Source organism: Ornithodoros turicata, chromosome 2 (assembly GCF_037126465.1).
Source record: "Ornithodoros turicata isolate Travis chromosome 2, ASM3712646v1, whole genome shotgun sequence".
NCBI lineage: Eukaryota > Metazoa > Arthropoda > Arachnida > Ixodida > Argasidae > Ornithodoros > Ornithodoros turicata.
This window is the reverse complement of record NC_088202.1, coordinates 87,790,909-87,805,943: the sequence shown is the minus strand read 5'-3', so window position 1 is coordinate 87,805,943 and position 15,035 is coordinate 87,790,909. Positions and strand designations below refer to the sequence as shown.

Here is a 15,035-nt window from a genome sequence, read left to right as displayed (position 1 = left end):
ACAATCCACCGTGGCAGGGCGTCTTCCTACGATACGACATGGTACAACCCACTTGGACCCCTTATGATGATGATGACGATGATGTTAATAATGTTGACTAGGACCAGGGATCCCAAAGTAAAGCATTACGTCGAATAGCCACACTCAATTATAAAGGAAGAAAAACGGTGAAGGTCGTTCCATGGTGAACTCGTGAGGAGGCGGTTGGCCTCCGATATAGTGGTTTTCCCTATGTCTGTGTATGACAATGGTAGAGAGGGCTGTTGGCACACTATTTCCCGGTATAGCTACAGTGTTGGTTCAGGCTTCCACGTTTAGTTTATTCAGTGTTATTAACATCGTATAATACGAGGGATACTCGACCCACGTGGCTTATAAGTATACATATACGCAGCGGTATGCTCCTTTTATTTTTTAGCATTCTCGCCCTCTCTTGTGCGGTCATGTACGACAACATTGATGGGTGATAGAAATGAAATAAATAAATGAGAAGAATGACATTGAAATGCAGTACTGGCATCAACACCTTATTAGCTTAGGACCAACTTGTGTCAAAAATCCATTACAGATCACTCTCCACGAGCTCAACGAAGCTGTCTACATTTCTCTAAATCACGAAGTCACAAAAACACAGCATTTTCAAACGAAATTGTCAAACGCCTAAGTAATATAGATGCTCACCAATGAGTCACATATCATTCTGATTCAAGAATGAGATGAGATCACGGCTGCAGATCAGATCACGGCACTGTGGAAGATTTTCAGAGTAAGGTATTTATTTCAGGATCAACAGCTCAGTTGCAGGATTTCTGACGGGAGACCTGACGGTGCCACTGCGACGGATTTGCGACGGATTTGCAAAATATCGACAGGTCTGGGCCCGGAAAGTTTTCCATTCTCTCCGCGGTGCTTCAGCAACGTTTTTCAGGAGCAGCGATTTCACAGTTGAGGCAGTTCACATTTAGAACTCGTATGTACCTGTAGCGAACGTTAGACGGAACAATGCCTCTGAAAAAGATAAAAACGTCTAACATCGATCCCAAAAATCTGTTACAATTATTACGAGGAATGCCAGGAACAGTCTGTCTCAATCCGTAGCGAAATTGCAGACTCCACGTCTAGCGATGTTTTAGATGTAGCACATACAATGGCGAGGAATAAAACTGTGAACAGAAACCAGTCTTCGTTATAGGAGAATGACCTCTCGTTCTCTATATCAGTCATTGACGTCCCCGTAAAGTATACCGGAAGAACTTCGGCAAGAAGAGTATTGTCACTATGTAATTTGCAACCGCGTAGAATTTAAGGGTGCACTACCATTTCTGTGGCCAAGGTCGTCCCGCATCGTCCATGCGTGTGGACAGGACTTCAAATCGAGTATAACGTGGTCGTCTCCTCCACACGAATATAGTCACTCGTAGATAGCGGCCAAAGAGTCCTCTTTCGCTGGATGAGATCACACAAACGCTTATGCTATTCTGTTGCGGTTTAAATTCTGCCGTTCAGCCCTGACTTTTTGTTTGGTTTCAAGAACAGTTACTCTTTCTAATGGAATTTCAATAATGTCGTCGCAGGAAAGTTAAATCGCACGACGAGCAAAGCCCGAGCTTGGGGAACGCACTAGGCGCACAAAGCACGTGGATGGAGGATACGTCGCGGATCTTATTCACCAGATAGCCTGTGTGTAGAGAGTTTATTCACACTACGTCATCCGCAGGACAGCGCCACTATCGCTAGCAGATTTGCCGCCATAATGTAGGTCCTCAGGTTTTGACTGTCCAGGACTTCACCCACATCGGATTCACCGTACATTTGGTGTCTCAAAGTTATTGTACTGTAGGAATATTGAATTGAATTGAATTGAATACACATAAAAAACTGTAGGAATATTATTTCCACTATATCCAAGTAATTTTCATGCTTTCAACCCTCTAAATAGCATGTGTCACCGAACGCAAACCGGGACCAAACTTCGGGGCACCTACATTATGGCGGCGGTTTCGCCTCTTCGAAGTGCACTCTGGAGGGGTGTCGTCATTGAATAAACTTAAATTGGAATGATTTTGAGGGAAAGGGCACACTAGAGCATTCTAGAACTGTGGTCTCAGCAACTTTTTGGTGTTGTCATTCGAGAGACACATGTCCAAAAGCAAAGGTTACACAACTTAAAAAGAAAACGAAGATATTCTCAAAATATTCACTGTTTTAGTTCATTTCAACCGTTCGGAAGTGGGTAGGAAAACGGATGGATCCGTAGTTGTAGGGGAGTCTACTAGACCCATAAGGTCGCACATTTTCGAGCAAAGACTGCACGCAAGACGAGTTCGCAGAAGGAAATCTATATATGACTGCGAGTAGAGGGATAAGCGCCAGGACCGGATCCGCCGATATTTCAAACAGACTGTTCCTCTTGTGGTCCAAAGAAGAAACAGACCCACTAGAAGAAAAGACTTCAGTGTGCGGATCTTGAGGCTCTTCTGATCTGAATATACACGCATACGCATTATCTACATACGCCTTCATTTATCATTCGCGTCTTTGTGCTCCTCTCACAAACGGATACTTTCTGCACGGCCAAAACAGCATGTTGGAACGATTTGCCCGTATTTGTCTACTTTGTTAGCCTTCCAGGTGTTGACTGCTAGCGTACCTTATCTTTGTTTCTCCATCGGACATATCCTGCACATATTTCTTATCTTTCACGAACCCCCTGAAGATAATATCAAAACGGAGGCGCATGACCCAACGTGGAAACTTCAGACTTTCCACGCACATTTCGTCGCACCGTGCCGACCCTTTCCGAACCAGCATCCCTTCCCAACTACCCTGTACGCACGACTTCCTTCTGGCGTGAAGCGGAGTCCGTATACATCCTGCCACCCTCGCTTATGAAGCTTTTTTTATGAGAAGGTTGACAGATTTCGTGCCAAATGTTGGAGGGTGCACTCTCGATGTTCCTATAAATAACTCGGGTGATTCTTGTGTTTTCTTTGGCGAGTCTTGGGAGCTCAACGGCGAGGCGGCCGAGCAACTCTCGGAAGGAACTGCACAGCTTTCTGGCCCCTGGCCGTCCTGTGGCCTGGCTTAGGATGGCCCGATTTCTTGAGGCCCAGGTACCAACCTTTGTCTTTATGCTGCTTGTTCAAGTAGCTGTTGTAGCCGCCTTCGTACATCTCATGGAAGATACTGTCGTCAGCCAGCCGATCGCCCTGTCAACAAAACGTCTGCTACAAAGAGGCACGCAGAGAAAGTTTCAACTATAGTATGATACTGAAACGGGAAGTGATGTGATGTGATAGAAAAAGTAAAAAATGGGAAGTATTTACTTGTTGGAGTTTGAATTAGAAATGAAAAATATGGAGGTGGTGGCTGCAACAAAACACAGGAGCCGGCTACTCCAAAACACTTGAAAATAAAAATCAGCAACACTAAAAAGTTAGAGGCGTTGCAATGTCCACAAGAAATGTCATTAATGTTATTTACTTGTATTCTATCGTTTGTTACGTGTTTGCTGTATATATTCTGTATAGACCTTTTTAATGCCTTATGCTGAAATGTAAGCCGACTCTCCATGTAAGCCCTTGGACGCCCCGGCCGTTCATCGAAATAAACAAACAAAGAGACCTTCTTGAAACAACGAACTCTTCTCTTAGGGGAGAAAACGTGGCAACATAACTTGATACATTGATGGAGAAGAATGCCCCGGGAAGTTGGCTAATACATTACACTATTCAGTAACAGTTTAGATTTTAAATATTTGTTTGTGTAATGCCATAGATTCCCCCTCATGTCCCCACAAACGAGTCCGTGGGCCCGCGCACGCGTGTCCCAGAGGGAACTGTCGAATAACACTCTCTACGTCGAGTAATTGAACACTGTGTGATGCTCATAGGCACAGTGTCATACCTTCAATGATATACGAAAGAACCGTAGCCGAATTAATTAAGGTATTTCTTTGAGTGGCTGTCAAACGTCAGAGCTGAAGGCATGTAGAGCTTGTTACTTCCATGATGAAGAGTCACTCGAGAGGGGGGGGAGGGGGGGGGGCTAGATTGGCGGCACGTTGCTCGGGGAAGGGATAAAAGGGGGAAGGCTCACACATCTGGTTCTACAGTCGAGAGACAGCGCAAATTATGTAGCAAAATGAAACGTCTCACAGCTGAAACCTATAACTTAAATTATGCACATATCAATAATAAATGTGACCAACGATTGACAGGAGTTAGAGTTGGACGGACTAAAAATAATACGGAGAGGTTGAACTTGTCACCTGACAAGTTCTGCGGAAATCGAAGGAAATGTTTCTTCTTCATACATAATAAAGGCTTCGATGAACAGAGTGGGTAATTCGGGAACATTCCATTGCGAGACCGTGTCGCGAGGCTTTGGCCGTAAATGGCTGCTGGCCTTTCCTTGATATCACAGTTTTTGACATCTGAACGTTTTGTTGTCGCCTCACACACGTGGGGAATATCCCTGAACGCGCGAGGACGGAACTTCTAAGTCTGAAAGCATGACACTGTGACACGTGTCCGGTCCCTTCTTGTTGGTTATCAGTCATCTTTTACCTTTGCATATACATTGCCTTGCTCGTCCATGCATATGTACAGGCCCGTTTCCACTCCTTTGATACGTACTTCTCCTATGTCCGGTGATGACAACTCCAGCACAGCTGCAAATAGAGAGAGAGAGAGCGTCTTTGTTTTTCGCAGTGAAACGATAACCACACAGGAGTGTGAAATTGACAAACAATATTTTTGCTTCGTTAAAGTATGGGATGTAGCAAGCTAGGTGGTGTATACGTGAAAAAGGCATTATTTGCTTGTATCTGAGGAATGAGTAGAGTTGCCACCTATTTAAATATAAATACTACTATTGCCGCCTATAAGTAGATTATGTATATGGGCTGTATACATAGACCAAAAGTTGCTTTAGTTATTTCAGGCTACAAATAACTGGGCGTCAGGCGGAAAACCAGTAGAAGTCGACTGTATAGCCAGGATACGCCGAACGGCGAGACAAGCATGTAGGCCCCTGATTTGCCGGCTGGAATGTATAACGTCGCATCTTTATTGGTTCAATCAGTTTCATTTGCATTGTGTCCAGTGCTGTGTGAACCATCTCAGACTATAGATTTTATATGGAGAGCTGTTACTGTTGGGCCTTCCCGCGCCTCCCTCCATTTTTTTCCTGCCTCGGATTGGATGAAGTGGACTGTGAGGGACCGTATCATATTCTTGAGACTTCCAAGCTAAGCGCTGGGTATGGAGGGTTCTAATAATAGATGAGAGGTTGTCTACAGCATCTTCATGTGGCTCAAGGTAGCTTTGATTTTAGCTCATTTTAGCTATCGCTCAGTCTTTGGCGACGATGATGCAAACGAAAAACTCAAGTCGAAAGGCTTTTGCTACGGCTTCGCCAATTTCCGGACATTGTGTGTCCAGATCACACATTCACCCGGACACAGAACGCAAGCGTTGAATTTCCGTGCTGTTCGAGTGAAATCCGGACTGGAGGCAACCCTAGGAGTAAGGCGGGTAACATGTCGAGCTGTGTTCCTTCATTGTGTTTCCCATCTTGTTTCTCGAACTCAAAGAAATAGTACTTCATTCAAATATTCCTTTGTGGTTGCGCGTAAAAGAGCAACTGCTTTCGAATGACTGCATACTTGATTGTGAGTAACAGCAACAACAACAATAAATCATGGACAAGTTATTGGAAGTGAGTGAGTTACTAAGATGATAATCATGCTCCCTGTTTATGATTCCTGCGCCTATCATATGTTACTCCATTTGCCAGTTGTTCAGGATGATTGTCTCCCGCCCCCCACCTACTGGGTGTTCTCCATTTTTATTTATTTCAACTATTTTATTATTTCAACTAACTGCGGCTAAGTGCCCTGGGGTAGCCAGTCTGACTTTGTCGTGTCTTAAATCCCAATTTTTTTTCTTTTTCTATCACATCACATCACCAGTTGCCTCGTAATTGTCGTTCCCCGGGTTTCCTAGAATTGAAGTACACTCAAACATGATATGAAAAACGGATAAACTGGCCTCAGTAATTCTTGTTGACTGCTTCGCATAGAAAGAAGGGCATGTTAAGAAAAACGAAGCAAAAAGAAAAGAAAATGTGGGGCTTGACTAATGGCATAAAATAACATCACCTACCGTGTAATTAATTTTGTTTTTGCCAACAATTTTCGCTCCCCAATTTCAGGATTTCCCTGTAGACGTCGCGTTCTAAATCATGTAAAGTGCTTTCGAAACTGCAGTGTATCGCAGGCATGGCAACTGTTACTGCCGCCCTTCTTACTGGTATACTTCTTCGCAGAACGTGAAAAAACAATGTGCAAGTTACCGGCGATAACGATTCCCAAATAAAGAGAAAAACGGTTGAGAGCATTAAACACATTAAACAAACCTGAAGAAGTGCAGCCTACTGCACGAAAGTCTTGTTGTTCATAAATTAAACTGTTTAATGCTCTCAACCGTTTTTCTCCTTATTGGTATACTTGTTCCCTGATTTGACATGTTTCGCTTTTCTACTCTGAACGTAGGATTCATTCCGAAGAAAATAGAGGGAGAAAGAGGCAATCGATGAAACTAGCTACAGAAAACGCACTTGGATCGGAGACGGGTCAGTTCCGGTAATCGGATAATGCAAGTGGGGACGGGTTGTCTGGTTGTGCTGTGGAGAACAAACGGGCATCGTCTGACTAGCCGTCCTCAACAGTTCATCGACTTCCCCCTGTCTTCGTCCATTTTGCGTACCGATATTATATGCGTCTGTGCGGTCGTTATTTGCGTTGCACAAGTTCGATATTTGCTGAACTCGGCGTATCGTTTCCAGGCGATATGGTTTCCACTCTCGTGGGGGCGGAGGCGGCCTGTGCCGTCAAGACAAACGGATATGTTATACAGCGGCTCGGTGGCACAGTTCGGGTAGAATGGAGCTAAGTAAATACATGCAAAGCAGAGTTTGTCTGGAAAAGTTTGGGAAAGCGGGGTGCTGTGCCGCTTGCCTCTAATTTTTCGCGGGGAATCGTTTATATGGCGGCTATGCATCAACGCATCATGGAGAAACATGTCAACGACAAAATTCTTCGAAACAAGTGAGAACAGAAATGGGTCAAAAGGTGACATTTTCTTCGGAACTTGCTCCGCAACACGTTTACAGATCTTTGTACAGGCATGTGACTAGTGATATGGCTTCTGTGAGGTTTCCAAAGGAAAAGCACGCTTTTTCCAATTTAAGTGCTCCTGTAGGCAATTTGGCCACCGAAAAATTGTGTCACCACCATCGGCTGTACCATCGGACCAGAAACCTTTTTTTTTTGTTTTTCAGTAGGTTCTGATATTTCTGCGGACATTTTTAGTTGATTTATAAAAAAAGACTTCCACATTTTTAGTTCATTTATAAAAAAAGACTTCCACTAAAAATTTCCTTCTCTTCGTGACGCACACGGGATGCATTTTAACATATGGTGAATGGGTGTAAATACAATAACGTGAAGCAGGCGTACCGTATCTGTTGAAAGGTTCCTTGGTGCCAAAGACCGTCCCCGCCGGGTAGACGGCTAGGTTAAAGCCCGTGCGGCAATATAGCTGCTTGACGGGGCCCAAGTGGTCGGGTAAGAAGTCATCCTCCTTGCCGCCCAGGAAACTCGGTCGGAAGCGTGCCATGTTGCCCCAGAACGTGCTGGCGGACTTGGGCTCCTCCGACGCAACTTCACAGCTCTGCGCGCTTCGTCCCATGTCTGCCTCTTCTTCCTGCTTTGTTTACACGGCAGTAATTAGCGAGGAAGTTCACAACCGTACCGTTTCTTCGGTACCGTTTACCGTATTTTCCGATGTATAACGCGCACCCCTAAAAACGGGCCGAATTTAAAAAATGTTCGATGTATTACGCGCACCGGTGCATAACGCGCACCACAATGATGTTACAGGCTTCTGTACTGCCACCAGTATACACAATAAACCAAAGCGGTGCATCATATATGCATATGCTATATTTGAAACACATTTTGTCAATCGCCCACGTCACCGTCATCCAATGTATGTGTGTGTGTGTCAAATCCGTTAAACTCCGATGCAACAGCGTCGCTGTCATAGGATACTTCAGTCCCCTCTCTGCTTTCAGTTTCGCGTCCCTTCTCGATCACGCCATTCCTCTGATATGAATTCAAGATTATTGACTGCTGAATAGCATCATAGCAGCATCATTAACCGTTTATGAAGTCCAGTGTCCTTTCGCCGGTTTTGTCAACTGACGCTAAGAGATACGGGAGAAAGCCACAGGACAAAATATTTCCGCTTATACCGCGCACCGTTGTAGATAACGCGCAGTACCTCTTCAGAGCACTTTTTTATTGCATAACGCGCGCGTTATACACCGGAAAATGCGGTAGTTTAGAAGGAAACGAGAAATGTGGAAAAATATTAATTTTTCAATAGTCATTGATTGATGGAAAAAGAAAAAAAATATGGAGGCTCTGTCCTTCATCGCCCCTTCATCTTTTGTTCTTGTTGTTATGAATGACTCACCAAAAGAAGATTAAAATTTTTAATGCGGCAAGTGGAGCTGCCATGCTTAGCGTTGGATGGAATAGAATAGAATAGAGATCTCGTACGACCCGCTGCTACACCAGTCGCTACCACCTCGAAACAAAGCAAGGTACAAAACTTTATTGGCATGTCCTCATGTAATAGTATCCTCGATGCCGCCGAGGTCACGCGGAAGCTTCGTAAAGCCCATTACTCGTCGTTCACTCACCTAACAAGGTATTTTTAGTTGACACATCGATATATATTTCACGTGCTCTAACAGGCCCCGCATAATGATGTGCAATGTTATATCCACGACATGTATGATATACTTTGATGGCACCGTTATCAGAAGTGAGGTCTGGTAAGTTCCTTCACCAGCGGACTTCCATGACTTATTGCAACAGACACAAACTCGTAATGGAGTCACCCTGCTATGTCTTGGCTCGTATCCTTGGTAGTACCGGTCTATTCATGGACCTAGCAATTATTGTGAGTGCGTGTGTATACGTCTCATCTCCTTCATCGCCATCCCACTCATATAATAACCGGCGTGCACTGAGGTATGCTATCGCAGTTCCTGCAGTGAAACATCCCATCCCATCGCCATGCACGCAGCCGTTATTGTTGTTTTCATATAAAAAGTGCTTATTGAAAAATGGGTCCTACTATCGCGCAATGCCGCAGCGACGCAGCACAAAAAGGGTTGGGAAGAAATGAGAACAAACTAAAAAAGAAAAAGGGCACACTAGGACGGCTCCCTCTGCTGAAGAGGTCTGCGAGATTTCGGTGATTTATGTATGTTAAGTGTTAAGTTGCTGTTGATTAAAATACATTGATTCAATTAATATAATTAATTTAATCCTGCACCAAACCGTAATTCCGTAACGAAACATGCAATACCTTAAGTCATCCACATAAACAATCAGAGAACCTTAAAGACAGGCTAGTATGGGAGACCGGGTCAGTTGTCATACTCGCTACTTAAAGAAAACGAAGCAGAGCAGCTGAGCCATTTTCCCGCCATTTGTTAGCGGCACGAGCAACCACAAACTTAACACTTAAACTTTCATTGTCATGGAAAGTATTGCAAGGTGCACACGGCACAAAACTTGTACCTGTCACGAGTAAGTAAAATTTTTCGTTCTTGCAGTTTTCAAATTTTGCAGGACACACACTAAAGCTCTAGAGAATGCACGGGTTCGTAATGTTTTTTCAACTTTCGGACATCTTTTCACGGTTTGTCAGCGGAATACGCTCCACAGTTAAGTCCGCTGCTGAAGTAAAGTAATTGCGGATGTCATGAGGGTCAGCTGTCCCATACCAGGCGGGGTACGTAAGTAATAATTTAGTGCCGCTTTTTACATTTACAATGCACGTCTACCATCCAGTAATGGATAGCTTGCATGAATCCTGTATAGTACAGCTATAGGACAGACGTGGAAATATAAAATGTAAGGCTTAATAGGTTGTTCTCTGCTGGGTTAGTTTGTTTTGTATGTGCATTTCCAATGGTATTTCATTCGTTACATCTCGCACAATTGAGATTACGAGAAAATGCAGCTGAGGCAACCTGCCCCAGCCCGTGCATGTGACAACCTGCCCCGCTATTGGAGCGTATTGTCACACTTGACCTCTCTTTCATAAAGTCTCTTTTACAAAGTGCTTTTGGAAGCCAGTTTTAGTTTTATATGCGCGTTGCGTGTGTGTGTGTGTGTGGGGGGGGGGGGGGTAGCTGAAAGATCGCACTAAAATCCAGGGTTGGTTTCATCAGCTTGACGAACGCACTTTCGTCACAGTAAAGTCAGAAGGAAAAACTGTGACAAATCTCCCCGGTCTCCCCTATACAAGATACTCACAAAAAGTGCTTAAGTGAAGTTACTGAGTACCGGGCAAAAAAGAAAAAAGAACTCAATTCAGAGCTAAATACACAATCTTGAACAGTTAGAAGTCGCTACCAAAGAAGTACGAAGAGCGTGAAGTAAAAAAATGGTATTACCAAAAACATTTATTAGCTCACAGAAAGAATTTCATTTCAAAATTGCTGCCCCAATAATAATTAAAAAAAAACACGTTACCCCCAATACTGAACAGGCGTTCTACAGATGCGAAACAATTTAAATGCTCTATACAGAAACGACAGAATTTACTGTCGTTTTTCTCCTTATTGTCGATTTAACCTCATAAGAGTTATTAATATTCCGTCTCTCGCTACGGCCTTCGGCACGGGTCTTCTATCCTGCCCGGCGGCTTATACCAATTGTCTTCTACATATATGCTCTGTAGAACGTCACCACATATATTTGGTTGACGATAGGTGCGCTAAATCCGCCATTTCATCCGCAGCTTCGTTCCCGGGTACACTGATATGCCTAGGAATCCACTGGATGATGACATCATGGCCCACATGTTTAAATTTATTATATTCATTGCGAATGTCCCGTATTATTGGTGTCATGCATCCATCTCCCAAAAAACGGCGTTACAGTTTGAAGACTAGCCTTCAAATCGCAGTTGATAACCCACTGCGCATGCGGTATGCCTTTTTGTGATACACACCAAGTATACAGGCATGCATGTATGATGAAGCTGGCTCTATTGTTCCACCCACAAACGCGTTTTGGAGTAGCCAGTCCTGTCTGGGTCGGGACTATCATCTCCATATTTTTCTTTCATATTCAATTCTAATTCCAATGAAGCTGAAGTGTTCACGGCGACACCGAACCCTCTTCGGCAGCAATGTGATTGAAGTGTGGAGCCATGGCTCTCAAAAATTGTGAACTTCGATGGACCACCTTTCTTGCAACTGGGTGATTTTGAAGCCGTGTGCATATGACGGCGTAATGGCGTACCGTTTCTAGCGTCCTCAGTACATCTAAAGGGAGTTCTTCTGCCTCTGCCATAGTTAGCACATAAGAAGCAGTGTAAGGTACACCGAGGCAGATTTTTGCGAGAAGGCTTTGAAGAGTTCTTTCGGATGCATTCCATGTAGCACGGGAAGATGGTATGCCATCATCTAGCGAATGAGCGCTCCATGCAAAGCCACCAAGGATGTTGTTGACATTTCCCAGTGGGAGCCGTTGATATGCGAAAAAATGTTGGCGCTTCGGCTCGTTGACCCAGGAAAACGATTACTACTACTACTACTACTACTACTACTACTACTACTACTACTACTACTACACACACACACACACACACACACACACACACACACACACACACACACACACACACACACACACACACACACACACACACACACACACACACACACACACACACACACACACACACACACACACACACACACACACACACACACACACACACACACACACACACACACACACACACACACACACACACACACACACACACACACACACACACACACACACACACACACACACACACACACACACACACACACACACACACACACACACACACACACACACACACACACACACACACACACACACACACACACACACACACACACACACACACACACACACACACACACACACACACACACACACACACACACACACACACACACACACACACACACACACACACACACACACACACACACACACACACACACACACACACACACACACACACACACACACACACACACACACACACACACACACACACACACACACACACACACACACACACACACACACACACACACACACACACACACACACACACACACACACACACACACACACACACACACACACACACACACACACACACACACACACACACACACACACACACACACACACACACACACACACACACACACACACACACACACACACACACACACACACACACACACACACACACACACACACACACACACACACACACACACACACACACACACACACACACACACACACACACACACACACACACACACACACACACACACACACACACACACACACACACACACACACACACACACACACACACACACACACACACACACACACACACAAAAGGATACTTGTGTTACTGGAGGGCCATTGAGTTTCAGTTTAACTTGTCTCTATTTTCTTCTACTGAACGGAAGAAACACGGTCTTTTCGTTTGATGTGTCTGTGCTTCACCCATTTAGGAAAGAGGCCGCAACATCTAAGCATCCCGAAGACGCTGTTGGAACGTGGACAATTTTATTCATGAGGTTCACAAGCATATGTCGTCAGCGTACATGCTAACGTGCAGGTTGTTGAGCTATCGTCGTTGTAGACCCTCCATGACCACGATGAACATAAGGGAACTCAGAACGCCGCCTCCTTGGTGCACCTCCGCTCAAGAGGACTGTTATCTTCCACATAGATATTCTACGATCCAGCGTAGGCATCCCCCTTGGATACAACGACTGTACGGATCGTCCATGGTTGTAACTGGCCGTATCATACGCTCCTTTGACGTTTAAGGTGGCTTCCATAGTGTTTCGATCTTGGGCACGTCGGTGTTCCACGAAGGACGCCAAGCCTAATACGCCACCCATGGGTACGGGATGCACCTGCCCTTACGGAACCCAGACATAAGCTCTGGAGTCGTTACGAATTGAAGGGAGCTTGCCCTCGATCCAGTCCTTACAAATATGTTTAACAGAGCCTACATGATGGCGAATAGCAGCAAGAAGACAAGGACATAGATACAAGTAGACAGGACAACTGCAGACTCTCAACTAAGGTTTAATCAAGGAAAACAGCATCTTAAACGCAAACATCAAGGTCACTGACTATCAGCTCCCTATACTATCAGCCCCCTATGTTCGCGTTTAAGATGCCGTTTTCCTTGATTAAACCTCAGTTGAGATTCTGCAGTTGTCCTGTCTACTTCTGTCTATGTCCTTGTCTCTGCTATATTCGCCATCATGAACCTATACCAACTACCCCGGATTGTTCCTATCGTTTAATAGAGTCAGCTGAGCAGTGACACCCAAGCTAGCAACGTGCTTGCAGCTGACACCGTCTGGACCTGCCTGCCTCGGTAGCTCACTCGGTAACGTTTTGGCTTGCTGAGTTCAAGATCGCGGGTTCAATCCCGGTCGAGGACGATAGCAACGTGGGGGAGGTAAACATTGCTTCCAGTACCATGTGTCGGACATTTCCGGCGCACGTCAAAAGAACCCCATGTTGTCGAAATTATCCGCAGTCCTGCCCTGCGGCAGATGCAGCATGTAGCCGCACAAAACTTTGAACGATATACCTTGAACACTGTGTACTACACTTTTTTGTGCAAAAAGAAGAAGAGGAGAATAAAAAGAAAAAAAGGCCGGACTCACCGTACGTATAAATCTATTCCCAATTATTGTTATTTGAGGACCTTGAGGCGACTCGAGTCGCCGTGATTGTAAAGCGGCGTCAAGTTGTGCAAGACTCCATCGAGTCAAGTCAGCATCGAGGACTGCGCACCACGCGTTATCGTTCAGGGATGTAACCATCAATTGCCCTTTAATAGGCACATGATACGCGCTTCTCATTGATGATGTAGTTGGTCAGGTGAACAGCCTGCAAAATCAGTCCACTATATTTCGATGCACAGCCAGAGCCCTAAATGGCATACTTGTGTATCTGTTGTTCCCATCATGCTCGCTCACCACCGGCGTCATCCTCTGGTTCAAAAGCTACGTAGGCGGAAGAACAGTAAACTCTCGCTATGTGTTACAGCAACATCTGGAAACATCCCTGACTTCACTGTTGCCCCGACCGCCCCTTCAGTGGCACCATGGACACTGCCGAGCCCATCCCTGGCCTCCTGGGGCCGAAGAGCCAGATCCCCGTTTCGGTTCTCAAGCAGTCTACTTTGGAAATGATGGATACAAACTACAGAGGCCGCACGGCTGTGTTCACAGATGGTTCGTCTACGTCGGATGGCTCCTCCGCTGCCTTTGTCATACCGGAGGAGTCACTATCATGTGGGTTCCGCCTGTCACATCGCACTTCGTCGACCTCTGCGGAGCTGTATGCCATCTTGTTATCTCTAAAGTCTGTCTCAAAGTACCCTCCCCGTTCCTGGGTGATATACACCGACTCAAAATCAGCCCTGCAATGTGTAGGAACCATGGGCATCCGCGGCTCGTTGGCCCCGGTGGTTGTTAGTATCCTGACGGCGCTCAGGGTTCTCGGCGAACAGGGACACCGGGTGACGCTACAGTGGGTCCCCGGCCACACCGGCATTCAGGGCAACGAAGAGGCAGATTTGGCGGCTGCTGCGGCCCACCGTATCTCCAGAGTCCTGCCCATTATCCTCTCCAACGGGGATAGGCGCTCCTACTTGTCTGCGTTGGTGTCACCCTTGGCCCGCCAGCAATGGCTGCATGACATCACTCAATGGTCGCTCCTCCATGCAGTGGACCCGTCATTATCATTTAGGATGCCAGGTGGCTTCCCTCGCAGCTTTACGACACTCCTGCGGCGTCTACGACTCAACGTCGCCTTCACCCCT

General features: G+C 45.5%; 1 protein-coding gene across 1 annotated transcript in view; it reads right to left on the bottom strand.

Annotated features, from left to right (window-relative positions):
• Positions 1–765: 765 nt before the first annotated feature.
• LOC135385690 (fibroblast growth factor 1-like) overlaps positions 766–15,035 on the bottom strand; it is a 60,114-nt gene continuing 45,844 nt past the window's right edge. The window contains exons 2-4 of the mRNA XM_064615151.1: positions 7,523–7,769; positions 4,569–4,672; positions 766–3,209 (exon numbers count right to left, since the gene is read on the bottom strand). Coding sequence (XP_064471221.1) covers positions 3,009–3,209; positions 4,569–4,672; positions 7,523–7,769 — 552 coding nt within the window. The 3' untranslated portion in view covers positions 766–3,008. The remainder of the gene's footprint in view (positions 3,210–4,568; positions 4,673–7,522; positions 7,770–15,035) is intronic.